This window comes from Phalacrocorax aristotelis, chromosome 2 (genome assembly GCF_949628215.1).
Source record: "Phalacrocorax aristotelis chromosome 2, bGulAri2.1, whole genome shotgun sequence".
NCBI classification, from domain to species: domain Eukaryota; kingdom Metazoa; phylum Chordata; class Aves; order Suliformes; family Phalacrocoracidae; genus Phalacrocorax; species Phalacrocorax aristotelis.
Window position 1 is genome coordinate 27,134,392 of NC_134277.1, and position 15,661 is coordinate 27,150,052.

At 47.5% G+C, this 15,661-nt stretch overlaps 2 protein-coding genes across 4 annotated transcripts in view; both read left to right on the forward strand.

Annotated features, from left to right (window-relative positions):
• The first annotated feature begins 823 nt into the window (after nt 1–823).
• Nucleotides 824–4,649, forward strand: LOC142052573 (guanine nucleotide-binding protein G(I)/G(S)/G(O) subunit gamma-11). Of its 3 annotated transcripts, none has more exons than XM_075082851.1 (3): nt 824–906; nt 1,059–1,157; nt 4,196–4,649. In XM_075082851.1, exons 2-3 carry the CDS (start codon nt 1,062–1,064, stop codon nt 4,319–4,321), a joined length of 222 nt encoding a protein of 73 aa, XP_074938952.1. In that variant the 5' UTR covers nt 824–906; nt 1,059–1,061; the 3' UTR covers nt 4,322–4,649. The 3 variants fall into 3 exon arrangements, with proteins under 3 accessions (XP_074938952.1, XP_074938953.1, XP_074938951.1); XM_075082852.1 differs by having other exon boundaries at nt 886–904; nt 1,054–1,157; XM_075082850.1 differs by lacking the exon at nt 824–906 and having other exon boundaries at nt 923–1,157.
• Nucleotides 4,650–4,738: 89 nt separating this feature from the next.
• LOC142052571 (putative acyl-CoA dehydrogenase 6) overlaps nt 4,739–15,661 on the forward strand; it is a 92,808-nt gene continuing 81,885 nt past the window's right edge. The window contains exon 1 of the mRNA XM_075082848.1: nt 4,739–4,977. Coding sequence (XP_074938949.1) covers nt 4,825–4,977 — 153 coding nt within the window. The 5' untranslated portion in view covers nt 4,739–4,824. The remainder of the gene's footprint in view (nt 4,978–15,661) is intronic.

The window sequence follows — 15,661 nt, forward strand, 5'->3', positions numbered from 1 at the left end:
AGCACAGCACTCTGGAATCTAGACCTCAAAAGTATATGCAACCACAGGAGAAGAATGGCCTACTTCCTTCTTTTAACCCATAATTGCTCTTACAGGTGGTACGCCATCCTCAACACCTGTCATAACTCCATTACTCCAGAGATGCTCTGTGCAGGTCAGGCAAGACACCCTCTTATAGAGAGCTGCAACTCTTCTTTGCAGACATACCTACGAACAAAAGTTGCTAGGTATGCAACTTGCAAAAGTTGCAAGACCACCGGTGGCCTTGCCACCTGCCAGGACACTTGACCTGAGAGCGGTTCCTTCCCCTACCATTAGTCCAGTCCATTTGTAGTTTCAGTGCATAGGTATGGAGGAACGTGTCCATGCAAACCACCCGCTACTGGCTTAGCTTCCGGGCAGAGGAGCACAGAGCCCAAGGATGCTGGTGGCACAGGCAAAGGAGAACCATAGCGAGAGCCAGGAGGAGCAGGAGGTGGCAGGGGAGAAATCCCTCAACGATGGGCCAGAACACCCGGCTGATCTCGCTGCGTTTGCCCCTCAGCGGTGGTGAAGAGGGGGCAGAGGGGAGAGCCCAGCACTGGAGGGGAGATGCCAGCACCGGAGGGTGACTGCAGCTCCCCGCTCCTGCCGCCGGCTGCCCCGCGGGGGGCCGGGGCGAAGCGGCGGCGGGGCCGAGCGCCCTTTCCCGGGGGCCGCGCCGGAGCGACCGGACCCTCCCTGTGCAGGCAGGGCCCGTGTCAACGCCCCGGCAGCGAGCCCGGTCGGGCGGCGGGCTGTAATCCGGTTAGGGGGGATTAGCGTCGTGTTTAAAGGAGCGGCGGCGGGGAAGGGGTGCCAGGGGCGCCGGGGAGGAAGCGGCCGCGGCCGCCGAGCAGCGGGGCAGCCCGGACGGGACGGCACCGTGTGAGTGAGCCCGGGGGCGGGCCGGGGACGGCCGTCCCACCGCCCCGCCGCCCCGCGCCCGCCGGGGGCTCCGGCCCCGGCGCCTTTGCTGCCCAGAGGTAACCTTTTGTCCTCCCTCCCTCCCTCCCTCCCTGCGCGCTTTGGCAGTGTAGACGATGCCAGCCATCAACATCGAGGACCTGAGCGAGAAGGACAAACTGAAAATGGAAGTGGAGCAGCTCCGGAAAGAAGTGAAGCTGGAGAGGCAGCCGGTGAGTGGCCGCGCAGAGGGGCCCGAGGCTGCCCGGCCGCCGGGGCGGCCGCCGGGACCAGGGCCGGAGGGGGGAGAAGCCCGTTACTCCCCGGGCGGGGGTGCGAGGGCTCGTGCGGCGCCCGGGGGCACGTCGGGCGGGCGGCGGGGCCGGGCGCGGCGGCCCGGCGCGGAGCGGGGGGGCCCGTCCCGCCGCGGCGGACCGGGCGAAGGAAGGGGCAGCGGGGCTTCGGGGGCCGCGCTCCGGGGGAACCCCGGCTCTTTTGGGACACCCGCAGTTTGCACCGACGGGTCTGGGCACCCCGTTTGGGGCAGGGACCGGTGACGGCGACATAGCACCGTGCAGGAGCGGAGGTCCTTCACGGGAGTGGCTGTGGAGCGAGGGGGAAGGGACGCAGCGTCCCGGGATCGGTCGCCCCGAGGGGCCGGCACGGTCCCGCCGGCCGCGGCCGCTCCCCTTGCATTCGGCACCCCTCGGGTTCCCCTCCCTCGCGGTTCCTCGGAGCCCAGCGCCAGCACAAGGCGGCCCTGCCTGGCGAGGGAGGAGCGCGTCGAGCTCGGTTCCCCTCCTCTGTCAAGCGCGTTGGCATCTGGCAGTGCCGGGCGAGGGGGTGGCGTGCCGGCGGGGAGCCTCGCTGCGGCACCGCGCCCGGCCCGGCCCGGCCCGGCGGGGCTGCGGGGGAAGCATCGCTCCCCGCCTCCCGGGCTGTGCCGTGCCCGGGCACAGGACAGGAGCCTGAGGACGGCTGGTGCAGAGCCGTGATCCGTCCAGCCTCGTCCGACAGAAACATTCTACCTCCAGTCATTGCTCCTTTCCACAGGCAAAGTAGTTTCCAGTGAAATTTTTGTATTTTTACACATTTCCTATAGCTGAAAGCCGTGCAGAAACCGATCTTGCTCCGTGATAAAACTAATATCCTTCTCATTCTGCATGCCAGCAGAAGCAAACTACATCTAAATAAACGCTTCTAGTTAGGACTAAAAATACGTTTATATGTGAGAATCAGTGGCATTTGTCACACTAATTACATTGCAGGTCTAGGTGTTTAACCCAGAAAGTAAGAAAGCCACAGTTCTGTTTTAGCTGTCAGTTAGGTGTCAGTGGTTGTAGATGATATGCTATACTCTAAAGCTCCAGCAGTATTGAAGGCTCCACATCCAAGAACTGTAGATATCTACGTGATCCCTTAGAGAGTTCCCAAGCAATTAAAATATACTCTGTAGGATGTACAGATTTTGATTTGTAATAATAATTATTATAATAATATTACATTATTATTAATAATAATAACTCTTGTATAAATTTTCAGAATAAACCAAAAGCCTGATTGTTTTCGGGAAATGGATGTTTTCAAATCACCTAGTAAAGCACAGACAAAATCCTCAATTTTACCAGTGCATTATAACAGAAGTTTCACTGTGGGAATGAAATCTGTGTTGTAGTTGTCACTGTCGCCTGGTGCCTGTATGGGTGTTACAGGGACAGGGAAATGCAGAAGCCACTCTTCTGTTGTCACCAAAAGTAAAAACGTTTAGCCAAAGTTTTCTTGTCCTATTCCTATACCTTTACAGCACGAAGAGGAAATATCCTTTTGAGTATTTTTTTGAATGAATAAAAATGTCTGGATGTGTATTTAAGCAGACATTTTTTTCTTATATGTGGAAAAGATCCTGATAGTGCTGACTGAAGTAAAACAAACCCTGGTCCTGCATATACTTTGGAGCACAGCTTCACTATGGCATAAGGTGCCCCAGTTTGAATGAAGAGGGTTTGCAAGGCACAGAAGAGCGAGGCATGTGTAATAGGATTTGTAGGTCCAAATTCTTCTTTGCTGTAAGGCAGCTAGAGGTAGTTAGACCTTATTTTATGCACTGTTTAATTGGGAATTAACCCTAAGTTCTTTCTGATGGCTTAAAGCTTGATTTTGCACAAGGTCACTCTCTGCTGGTCTGTGATGCAGCGAGTAAATTAATTGGTTTTCTTGTCATAATTTTACCTATGGAGTAAAACAAAGTTTAACAAAGAGGCCAAGGGGCCTTAAGTTAGAAATACAAGTCATGTAGTGGCCTGGCCAACAGCTGGTTCCTACTGCTGACTCCCTACTGCTATGCCTCCGCAGGGGTTGCGGGGAGGAGGGGGGGGACAGAGCCCAGAGGGTGTCCTCAGACATGTCAGGTATTCGAGCACCTCAGGACAGATCCTGCTGACATAGGGAAGGGAAACGAGAGATGTACGTGGACAAGGGTGCTCTGGAGCTGGTGGGATTTGCTTGTGCATCCTCTAGCTCTGCAGACACCGTTACTACACGCGCTGCATGTGCTCCTGCCTCGGTGAACACAAACTAAACCCGTTTCTTCTACACAGGCAGGTTCTGTGCAGGCTTACCTACATCAGTGCTAGTTCTCCATGAACGTCATGCAAAGTACTATGCATATTATGTTCCCTCATAACACAACAGGCTGTTTTATTAACCGTTGTTCAAAATAACCCCAGGTAACCCATAAGTAAATTGTCTTTCCTAGTCAGGTCTTTACTCCTTTTCAAGATGCATAGTTGCTATTATAGGACCATAAGGTGAGAGTTTGTATTACCACTGAAAAATCATTATTGAATGCTTTGTTTGGGAAAAACATGTAAAGTCATAAATACTTTGAAATGGAATTGAAAGTTACTGATCCTGAACCCATTGACTGTATAGTCGTGCTGACCCTGAGAGCTTGGTCCGCAGCGTAAAAAAACTGTATTGACTAATTAAAAAAAACCACAACACAAACTAACAAGTTGGAACTGCAGCTGCTGCAGAGTTAGAGTGGCATACACATCCCAGTGATACTCATGTTCTGTGAATATCGGGCTGTGAAAGAGTGGAAGGAAGCTGAGCCTTCCACGTGCTTAGTGCTGGCTCTGTGGGCAGACCTTTTATGTTTGATAGGAAGGTAAATAAGAGAAGGAAGGATGTGAATTCACTGCTTTGCTCTTCCGACGTGCACGGTGAGCCCCGGCCGTAACGCTGCCACTTCTCTGTTCTTTCACTCGAGGTGTCCAAGTGCTCCGAAGAGATCAAGAACTACATCGAGGAGCGGTCGGGCGAGGACCCGCTGGTGAAGGGGGTTCCCGAAGACAAGAACCCCTTCAAGGAGAAGGGAGGCTGTGTCATCGCTTAGGAGGAGGAGCCCGGCGCCTGCCACCGGAGCAGACACTCGTGTTGTACCCGTAGGGAGTCACTAGCGTGTCCCCACCGCCGCCGGTCCTTGTTGAACGAGCACAGGAGCGGATTTTTTTTTTCTTACAATAAAGAAACCAACCCGAGAGCAGCCGAGACCCGCGTGGGTCGCTCGGCAGGGGACGGCTGTCCCCCGCTCCCCGCCGCGGCCGTCCTTCCTCCCGCGGCCGGGACGGCTCCTCTCGCTTCGCGGCGCCCGCTTTCGCCACCCGTTTATCAACCGGTTGCTTCATCGCTGTTCGTTGGCATTAAAGAAAACCTGCGTGTAACCCGAGAGCCTGCCGTGGCTTGCTGCGGGGGGGAGAGGGGCTGGAGGAGGCAGGGAGGGAGGGGACGGGACGGGACGGGGCGGTGCAGGGCCCGCCGCTGGAGCCGACCAGTGCAGGCCGCGGCCCTCGCCCTCGCCGGAGCGGGGCGGAGCGAGCGGGCCCGGTGGTGGCGGCCATGGCGCTGCGGGGCGGCAGGCGCTGGGCGGTGTTGGCCTCGGTGCTGCGGGGAGGCGCGGCCCCGGTGCGCGGCGGCAGCTCGGGGCAGTGGGACGGAGGGCGGCTCGGTGACACGCCGCAGCACCGCGACTTGCGGGCGGCCCTCAGGAAGGTACCGGCTCGGCGGGCGGGCCCGGGAGCGCGACGGGTCTGTGGGGACACAGGCGGGGAGAGCAACCGCAGCAAGACCACCGAGCCACCCGGCGTGGCTCAGGGTGTGTTTAAACAAGTAAATGCCCCCCCCCCCCCCCCCCCCCCCCCCGCCGCCAGCGTCAGGATCGAAGCCAGTACAACACGTGGAACAGCAAACTGCTTCCCCGCCGTGTCCTGCCACGGGCCGGGTGCGTGGGTTTAGTCCTGCGGGGTGACTGGTGGCCCCGTGTGCCACGACCGGACCCGTGCTGCTGCCCCGGGCACACACGGGCCCGCAGCTCCCGCCCAGCGGCTGCAGAATGCAAGGTTTTTGTTTGCGGGTGCAGAGCACAAGGAGAGGCAGAACAGAGCTTGTTTGTCGTTGCATGATTTCTAGAAGGGGAGTAATAGGAGGTTTCTGTCAAAGTGAATCCTAAATCAAGAGGAAAGGAAGCATTTCTGGTAAGGTAACATGTAAATTGAATGTCAAATGAGCAATCTGAAAGTAATGGTGGTACTGGGCAAACTGTTTTATTCCCAACGGTGAGGTCAGCATCACCTGTAGAAGGCTGTGGTATAATCAAGCACACCTGTTCTTCTTGTATCAGGAATAGCGTGGCCAGCAGGAGCAGGGATGTGATCGTGCCCCTGTACTTGCCACTGGTGAGGCTGCATCTCAAATACCGGGTTCAGTTTTGAGCCCTTCAGTACAAGAAGGATGTTGAGTTGCTGGCGTGTGTCTAGAGAAGGGCAACAAAGTTGGTGAAGGGTCTGGAGAGCAAGTCTTAAGAGGAGAGATTGAGAGAACTGGGGTGTTTAGCCTGGAGAAGAGGAGGCTGAGGGGAGACCTTGTCACTCTTTACAACTACCTCAAAGGAGGTTGTAGTGAGGTGGGTGTTGGTCTCTTCTCCCAAGTAACAAGCGATAGGATGAGAGGAAACAGCCTCAAGCTGCATCAGGGGAGGTTTAGATTGGATATTAGGAAAAATGTCTTTATTGAAAGAGTGGTCAGACATTGGAGCAGGCTGCCCACAGAGGTGGTGGAGTCACCATCCCTGGAGGTGTTCAGGAAACGTGTAGATGTGGCATCTGGGGACATGATTTAGGAGGCATGGTAGTGTTGAGTTGACAGTTGGACTTGATGATCCTCATGGTCTTTCCCAACCTTAATGGTTCTATGAGTGTAAGTTATACAATTAGATAGTTTGGAGGGAGAAAGCCCTGGTGTGGGGCCCACCTGGGGGGGCTGAGGCCAGCTGTGTGTGAGAGAGGTCCACCTTTAAACTAGGGCCTGATGAGAAAAGTGCTGAAGTTTGGTACCTGCTACAAGGAATAGACAGTGTTACTATGGTAGCCACATATGAACAAACAGGATGTGCTTTCAGAGGTGGGTATTGTGAAGTGTAAAGACTTGTACTTCATTTACCTATAGAAAAATTTACAAATCCTAGCTGGTGCCGCAGTGCTGTTCTGTAGCTTTTTGCAAACAGTATGCACTGGATTGCCAGACACTTAGGTGACTTTGGAGCTGTGCTGTCATATTTTTTATAGATGTGTTTTAAAGTTAGTCGAGGAATCTTATACTGTCATGGGTGAACTGAACCTTTTCCAAATTTCATCTCTTTTCCAGGTCACTGTGTGCAAAAGATACTTGAGTTACTTTTGATCCATGCGGTTTTTACTTTCCTTCAGGTTTTTTTAGGAATTAACTTTCAAACTTCTAGTTTTAAAACAAGATATCCCAAAGGCCATTTAATTAATCAAGTTTTATATCACTAAGATGAGGCCTGTAATCATTGAGCTTTAGCAGTTGTGGGTTCATCATCTGTGTTATAAAAAGAAACCTGAGCAATAAAGAAAAGATATACGTGACCAGTCTGTTTCATAAGAAATTAGTTTCATTACTCAGAATTCCTGGACCTTCTGCAAAGTGGAAATAAGCTGCTCCCCCTTAAATTATGGGGGAATTCCTAGAAGAAGTTGGAAACGAATCCTCTTCTCTCACGTGATTCAGTAGTGCAGGATTTTATAGCTAATACCGTAGTGTCAAATTTGTGTTGATCCCACTTGGAGGAGGCTTTCGCTCTGTGTGTCTGGAGAGTCATCTGCCCGACGAACTTGTTCCCTGGCATGCTGCTCCCCGTTACCTGCCCGGGCACTACAACTGCATTAGTGAAAAATCAGCATCCTTCTGAAATACAGAGGACAAGGCCAGACATTGCGAAGGCAGTAGTCTGGATCTGGAAGATTTTAAAAGTCCTGCTTTGTCAGGGATAGGTTGAGACACACATTGTTTTGTATCCGAGGTGTCTGCTGCTGTGCATTTACTGAGGGATCAGTTGAAAAGGCAGGAGGTGGGGGAAGTGGCTGTGTTGGTGTCTGCTGGTGCAGTGTTTGCTGCTCTGTTGTGTGACACAGTGAATCTTTTCACAAATACTTTTTTTCCCCATCTTGTTTTTATTCTCCCCATGCCTGTTGAAGTGCAGCTAACAGTATGCCCTACCCTGCTGGGTTTAGCACAGATAATTGAATGCTGGGCTAAGAGGGAATGTGATGCTACATTTATCACAGAAATCCCTGTGATGACTATATTGTAGAAGAAATTCCAGTAAGCAACATAAACCCAATTTTATCATTGTCCTGTATTTTACAAAATGCTTATATAGCATTTATTTTAGATTTTATCTGCTCATATAGGAAAAAAAACCTCACCAATTTGTGTCAAATCCAGTCTGATGTTGTTCAACCCAAAGCTTCTATCAATCAGTGTTTGTTTTGGCTTTAGTTAAACCTGCCCCCAGCGACTTCAGGATAAACCGAAAAGAGAGAATGACCACTCAGGATCTGTAACATATTTTAAGTGTTCCTCTAGCTAAATCCAGATACAACTATCAGAGAAATGAGCAGGGCAATTCCATGAGGGAGAACTGGTGTTTTTTTTGTGGGTGTTTTTTTTTTTTGTCTCCATTAATTTTATTTTTTAATCTATTAAATTAATGTATTTTAAACGGTCTGTAATTTTCCAATTGTTCTGAGCAGGATGAGGAAGAGTGTCTTATAATTCCAGGGGGCTGTTTTTAGCAAGGGTATTGAAATAAGCTCGTGAGTGGTTTCCTTTACAACTTTCTAGGTCACCACCCTTCCTCTTTGAAATAAAAAATGTAACTTTTCCTTAGCTTGTTGAACAATGCATGCAGTGCAGTAGCACCCTACAGCTTGCTGCAGCAATTAAACTATAGTATAGCTCACTTGAAGGAAAAAAGATTTAGCCTGCTCTATGTGTATATGCATACTGTTATGCACACACACGGGATATATACATGCTGCCCGTTTTTCTTTTCCCCTGGCATTAGTAGTAAGAAGCTTTGGGAAATAGGTTTGAAAAGGATTGGCGTATATTTTGCTGGAGTTGCATGTAATATAAATGAGATTTCATTTTATATCCAGTGGTGACTTGGTCTAGTTATGCTGTGTTACGTCTCTGTAGGATAAGGGGGTTTTCCCCTGTGACAGTGAGAGCCCACCAAAGGACACCACTACCTTATTTGCCACTCTTGGCTTGTATGTCATGAGTTTCTGTTTATTAATATATGTATTTGTACAAGAATTAAAGCCCATTCATATTAGAGCATGCAGGATCTGAATTCAATATTGACATTTACTTTAACTTTCTGGTAAAATTACTGTAAATTCCCCGACAAAAGAATATGGCTTTTTTTGACCTTCTGCAAAATACTAAGGGTGACCACCTTTGCCACTGGATCACCTTGAATGGAGTTGGTTTATTTACCTTTGTAGCAAATGATAGAAACCAGCAACAGAACAGCAAAGTTGTAGATTGCTGGTGTTAGAAATAAATCACTTAAAAGTTAGTTTCTCACTAAACTGGGAGGGAGAAAGGGCACAGCTGAATCTGCAAAATACATGACTTGCATCTGTAATTTTAAGACGTTATTTATCGTACACCTGAGGGACAAGTTTCAGGAGGACACAGTTAAAAAATATGACATCAGGAAAGCTCTAAGATTTTTCACTGAATGCCCTTCTGTCTAGGGGAAGTAAATGTATTCCCAGAATCTGGGGTATTTGCAATAGCCTTTCTCATCTTCTATCTGACAGAGACGTTACATAAACATTTAGGGGCTAGTTCTTTTGCTGGTGTAGGTAAATACAGCAATATCATTTACTACTGCCAGCAATTTTTGGTGGTGGTTTAACAGAGAGGAAATGTTCATAATTGATTTCTGTTGTTATTGGAAGGGGTAGCTGGGATATACCCCTGTAATAAGAGGAACCATCCAATACATTCACTAGTGCCCTACCAAGAGTTGCTTTTAAATCAGTTTAGGAGAATAGGAGAGAAAAAAACCATGAGCTTCAGCACAGTCAAGCAAGCTCTGTAAAAAGCTTTTTCTGATAATCAGAAAAATGTCACTTAATGTACAAATGCTTCATTGTGTAGCAAAAATGCAGTAAAGACAATTTTATGGGCAATGCTCTTATTTGTTACTCAGTGTCACAGTAATGCATACATCTGACATTGCAGTTGCTGTGTCTCAACACTGGATTTTTTTCCTATCCCATATTCCTGTCAGAACAAATTGCCACTGCATCTAGTTAGACTTCTCAGTGAGAATCTTTTAGGAGAACTGAGCCTAAGGGATATTTTTGTGGTTCAGACCTAGCTATTATATTGCTATATTGTTGGCAAACTTGATTGGGTTAGGCAATACAGTTACGCACTTCTGACAACTAAAATAGTGTCTTAATAAGCAGTTTATGACTGAGCAAATGTCTAGGGTTTATATAGGTTTTGCCATGACTTGTCAGAAAATGTAACTTTGCTTAAATCTTTTTAGGTCACACTTGCTTTGAAATGTGCAATTAAATCTCTCCCCCTGCCCGTGTACCCATACTAATGAATGTGGCATCTCCCAGCCAGGTGTCAGGGTGCTCTGAAAGCTAGTCTGTTCTCTGTTTCAGCTCGCCTTGCTCCGGACTTTGACTTCCTGGGAGACTTTTTTCCCCTGTTTGGGCTCAGAGGGAGCATGAAAGCCTACATCTATCTCCAGTCCTTGAAGATGAAATTTGATAGATGGACACTGATAGATTACATGAGATCTCCAAAATACTTGGTGTGCTTCTTAAAATTCTTTTCTGTCACGCAGCTGGGTTTGTGCATCTAGACAGCAATTGTTATATTTTCAATGTCCTTTAAGAGCCAAAGATCCCTGGTCATTAGCCCTGGTAGCAGCACCTGGGCTGTATGTTCACTCAGATTGATTTCAGTGAGTAGTTTTTAACTTCTCATAAAAAAACTAGAGCATTAGTTTATCTGTAGGAATAAGTCAGGGCAAACAGAATAATTCTAAGTCTTTCCAGAAATGCCACTATATCTGCAATCTGCCATTTTATATATGGCAGCCTTCAAAATATGCCATGTAAACTTGAGGTTGAGCAAACTGGTATGGGTGGCATGCTGTGTTCCTGAAAGTGCCAGAAGTGTTCGAGACAGTGAGGTGCAGAGATCCTAAGCAGAAGGCAGTAGTAGAGTGGCCAAATCATCACACCTGAAGCTGCCCTTTAGTGGTGGATGTTCAGCTCCCTGCCTGTACTGGGGCACCTGGGGAGCATGTGCTCTGTGAAAGTTAAAGGACTGAAAGGCTGGAGTATGGAGCATGCTCTGATGTGCTTTTGAGTGTGCCTGCTGGTGTCGAGTCTCCAGTACCGCTGAAGAACCGGCAGGATTTTGTCGGTGGTCAGGAACCCTCTTTGTCCTTTGTCAGCATCCCCCAAACCTGCTGAGGGCAGGAGGCTTGGACTGGAGAAGCACTGCAGTGTTTGAGAGCAGCGCTGCTCTTTGGGCAGGTTTGGGAGGGTTTCTCTGGGAGTGGGTCCTCTGCGGTGCGTTGTCACAAGCATTGCTGTTAAAAGTGTGCAGTGGGATAAGCACAATGGTGTATGTCATGATTGCATTTTCAAAGGCAGAAAAAGGTATTAGAAACTCATCTCTTATTCTTGAGAAGAAACCAGCCTTTCTTGGGGGAAACTGATAAAATCCTGGAGGAAAATCACCTTGTTTGGAGAGAGAAGTGTGGAACATTTTATTTCAGCTTAGCTTTCTCCTAACCACACACACAGAGACAAAGATAAATGGAAAATAGAAGCAACTAACTAGAGCATGCTGAATAAAAATGTTTTGTGTGATGCGGCAGCAATGCAGCAAATAGATCCTGTGTAAGCTTCTTGTGGTTCAGATGACTGTCCAAATCTTTAGCTGATGATTTGGTATTATGAACTAGCAGACCTTTAATGAGGTCAGTTGTTTTAATCCATGAGGATACCCCAAACTTACTAGATACTTGGCTGATAGGTGATTAGCATAGTTTAAGTGCCAACACATATATAAAATGGCATGAGCTGTGGGTCTGTGGTGGGTCTCCATCTACAGTCTGGCATGTGCAGAGCCGCTCTTTGAATAACTCTAGAGAATATTTTTCCCTTTCAGTGATTGAAGACAAAGAAAAGATGAGGGCAGCAATAGAGTTAGGATCAGTTCCTAGGACTATTTTCTGTTTTATCTAAAGGATTCAGTCATGCTGTGGGCCTCTTGGATGCAGTCAGTAAACCATGTTTTATGTCCAGGACTACTCTGGATACAGGTGTGATAGTCTGAACATGGCCCACTGATACACTGGGAAGTCCTAGAAGTACGACAGGAGACCCTGGTTGCCACTTGTGGTTCTGACTGGTGAAAAAGCATCATGAACATTCGGAAGCTCTGCTAATGGAGATCTCTTGATAAAGGAAGTCCAGGCAAATGGTATAGCCCAGCTAGCACTGGGTACAACTTTGCTTAACACAGGCAGTCTCTCCAGCTGTTACCCTGTTTTCAGTCTGCCCTTCTGCCTAGTTAAGTGCTGAGCCCTTTGATGGGGAGCTGTGGGTGAGTGGCAAAGATGGGTAAACTCCAGAGGCACATGCTTTTGAAATTGGATCCCATTATATGATTCCATGATGTCCTAAGACCTTGCAGTGGAGAGGTGGCCTTGGATGACATGGGCCACGGTGAGAACTTACTTTGTTCCTGCAGGGATGTTACCTGGAGTCAAAAGCAAGATCCAAACCCCAACGTCGCAACCTCTGGTGAGCATTACACTATGCACCTAGACTGACATGGCACACATTTTTGCTCTTGTAGGAGTACCTTGTTTTGAATGCGTCTGCCCTCGGATCCCAGGAATAGCCATGCACTTGGTATTCACTTGTACTCACTAATTCTGGGTTCCCTGTATGCCAGGCCAGGAAAGAAAAATGTTGTGAAAGTGTATGGTTTGTGCTCATTCAGGTTCCTTCTGGGATGATCCCTCCAGATGAAAGTCAAGTTGATTGGGACAGTCCCATGTGGGAGTTTTTAGATATGTCATAATTTGTGTGTGTGGGAAGATTAATAAGAAAAAATCTGTGAAATTGTGTTCTGGGAGTTGGCGCTGTGGACAGCCTCATAGGGCACCTGGAGGGGTTGCTTCGTTGTGAAATAACGAAGAATTGTGCTTCTTATGAACAGAATTTGTGATTGCTGTGGATGAGTCTGAACCCAGTCAATGGTTGGAGGTGGAAAAGGGGATTTCTTTGACCTATTTTTTCCCCCACAGTGACACCGTGTGCATACATGGTTCTTGTCAAAGAAGAACACAGGGCCCCACATGGCTTAAAACCCATGGTGTTGAATATTGAGAGAGGAAATGCTCTTTTGATGGCATATTGCTTTGCCCCTTGTGGAGTGGTTGAATGGAAGATGCAGTAGATATTACCAATAGGGAGGTAGCGTGAGTAAAGTACTACCTGCATGTGGTCAAAGGAGAGAAGGTGAGAGATTCCATGGGACTAAACACAGAACTAATTGCCTGATCTCGGGAGGCTTTGCAAATATGTTCCTATCCTCTGCGGGAGAGCAGATCTCTGTATGGTAGCAGCAGTTCTTGGAGTCCAGAGTAGGAAGCAATTTTGGGATCCTCCTTTTTCTGCCATGTTCTTGGATAAGGCAGTTGAAGGGGTTGTGGTTGAGAGTGTGCAGGGATTGCCAAGACACTCAGGTCTGTGCAGGAGGGATTTGCCTATGCAGCTGTCCTGGGAAGAAGGACATAGGGAGGGAGGAGGGTTTAGCTAGGACCATGTATGTCCCTCCCCAGCTGGAGCTGGTCTTCTAGCATCTCATTCCGCAGGAAAAGGTTAAGCTGGGTTCAGCTCCTGGGTCCTGGACTGGACCTTTTATTTTCTTAGTATGGTGATGATATGTGCCCTCTGCTCCAGCAGTGCGGCCCCAAGATGTGCCAGCAGCTGCACAGGGTGGAGGAGTAGCACGTGCTTCTGCACCCCTGTCAGACTTGTAGATTTTTAGGTAAGCGTTGGCAAAAACTTTGTGGTTGAGTTTGGTTGGTGGTTTGGTTTTTTTTTCTGGCCTCCTGAAGTAAAAACTGTAGCCAGATGAATGCCAAAAGATTTGTGGTATTCAAATTTCTGAACCAATAATCATCTTTGCTTTATGTATTATGTATATTGCAAGAACTGTGTCACAGTGAAAGGGAAGAAATGCAATTATTTAAAGAGAAGCATGTGTAGTTACTGCCAAATGAATGGACCAGGCAAAATGGCAGAATGCTCATAAACTGCATGGGGTTTTTTTCCAGAAATCAGGTTTTGTAAAAATAAGACAGGTATGTTTTATTATGTAATGAGATGCTGCCAGCTCTTATGTTATAGGGTTTTTCCCTCTGCTAACTTTTTTTCCCCTTTGAGAAAGAGAAAATTTCATTTAGTAATGGTTTCTGTATTTGCTGTTCACTGTAGACTTTGGTACCCAGTGCTGTAGCAAATTGTATGATTACTTTGTTGCCTGTGGCATGGCTTAATTGAAGGTACAAAAAGGAATTGTCCTCTATTAATCAATTTTAAATTAATGTCTTCCCATTTCAGCCACATATTTTCCAGCACTGAGGAAATTTTTCTGTTTTTCTCTAATATGAGCCTACCGAATATTGGTTTTAAATCCACTGGAAGCTTAGTGCTGGCCACAGCTACCTGCAATGGCAGTGGAGAAACCCAGATGTGAGCCAGGCCTGTTCACCCTCGTTTTGCAGCAATGAACAGAGAAGTAGAAGTATCAAAAAGATACCTGAGGCGCTAGTGATGATCTGTTATCTGACCCTTTGAACCGGCTTTATAGTGCTAAGCTGGAATTACTTTTTTTCCTTAATTCTTAATGTTTCAAGCTTCATACTGCCCACTGGGAAAGGGGGAAAGCTAAACAGAGTAGGTTCAGGAGAGATTATATGTAACGTACATATAACAAAATTGATGTGTCTCTCCTTATTCTGTCAAGTGCTTAGTACATTTACAAGCAAAATAAAAGATCAGCAATGGATTCCATGGAAAAAGAGGGTGGTGAGTATAAGTACCTGCCACAGAGCCCATGCTCAGCCAGGTACTTCAATGTGGTCCTAACCTTACCTCGGTGTAATCCCACCAAGGCAAGGGGACTGGCAATGCTAAATAGAGTAGGTGGAACCATTTTTTTTTCTTTTCAACATATGTTTAAAGCTTTTAGGTATGGAATTAAAAAAAGAGAAAATATAGTTGTGTTTGACTTGGCTTTCTTTTTTCTTTTCAATTATATCTTCTTGTTGGTTTGAAGTGTCCTTTTCATCCAGCATTTTTTTTTCACTGGGCTGGTCACATCTTGTTCTGCAGGCACCATGTAGAGTGGTTGAGTTCTGCACATGAAATTCATGAAAAGTTGGGGAGACCAAAATGAACTGAACGGCTAAGACAGCAGAGCGTGTTCTTCTGGACCTTTCCAAGGGGTGGGTTTTGGCAGCTGTCCTGCCTGGTGTGTGAGTGTCTGGCACATTCTTCAAAGTTCATGAATGAAGGACAAAGTTTTAAGAGAGGCTTTCCTACCTTCTCTTTTTAAGTCATCCCACAACCACTCATTTCTTGCTCAGAAGTGTTTGTTTAGTGTTCAAAAAGATGCTGATAAGAACACCCCATCCTACTGTTTAATACCATTTATTTACCCAGGGTTTCTATGCAATTGCTTTTTACTCCATGAATTCCAGTCTGTGCATCTCTCCTCTATGGGATGTGCTTGGGGTGAGATCAGTGAGCTTGTTTATATGGGCTAAATCAATCATGTTTCAGATTAGACCTGTTAGTCCTCAATTGTAATGGGGAAAAATGTAATAAAAAGAGATGGAGAGTAAACCAACAATACAACTTGGGGCATTTTTTTCCTCCAAATGCAGTAAAGGCTTTAAAAAAGATGTGGATATGTGTGGTAATTCCTCATTCATTTTAGGTTCTCACAGAGGGGAAACAAGATCATAGAATCATAGAATGTCCTGAGTTGGAAGGAACCCGCAAGGATCATTGAGTCCAACTCCTGTCCCTGCACAGGACAACCCCAAAATTCACACCATGTCTCTGAGGGCATTGTTCAAGTGCTTCTTGAATAGTGTCGGGCTTGGCACCGTGACTGCCTCCCTGGGGAGCCTGTTCCAGTGCTCCACCACCCTCTGGGTGAAGAACCTTTTCCTAATATCCAACCTAACCCTCCCCTGGCACATCTTTCTGCCATTCCCTTGGGTCCTGTCATTGGTCACCAG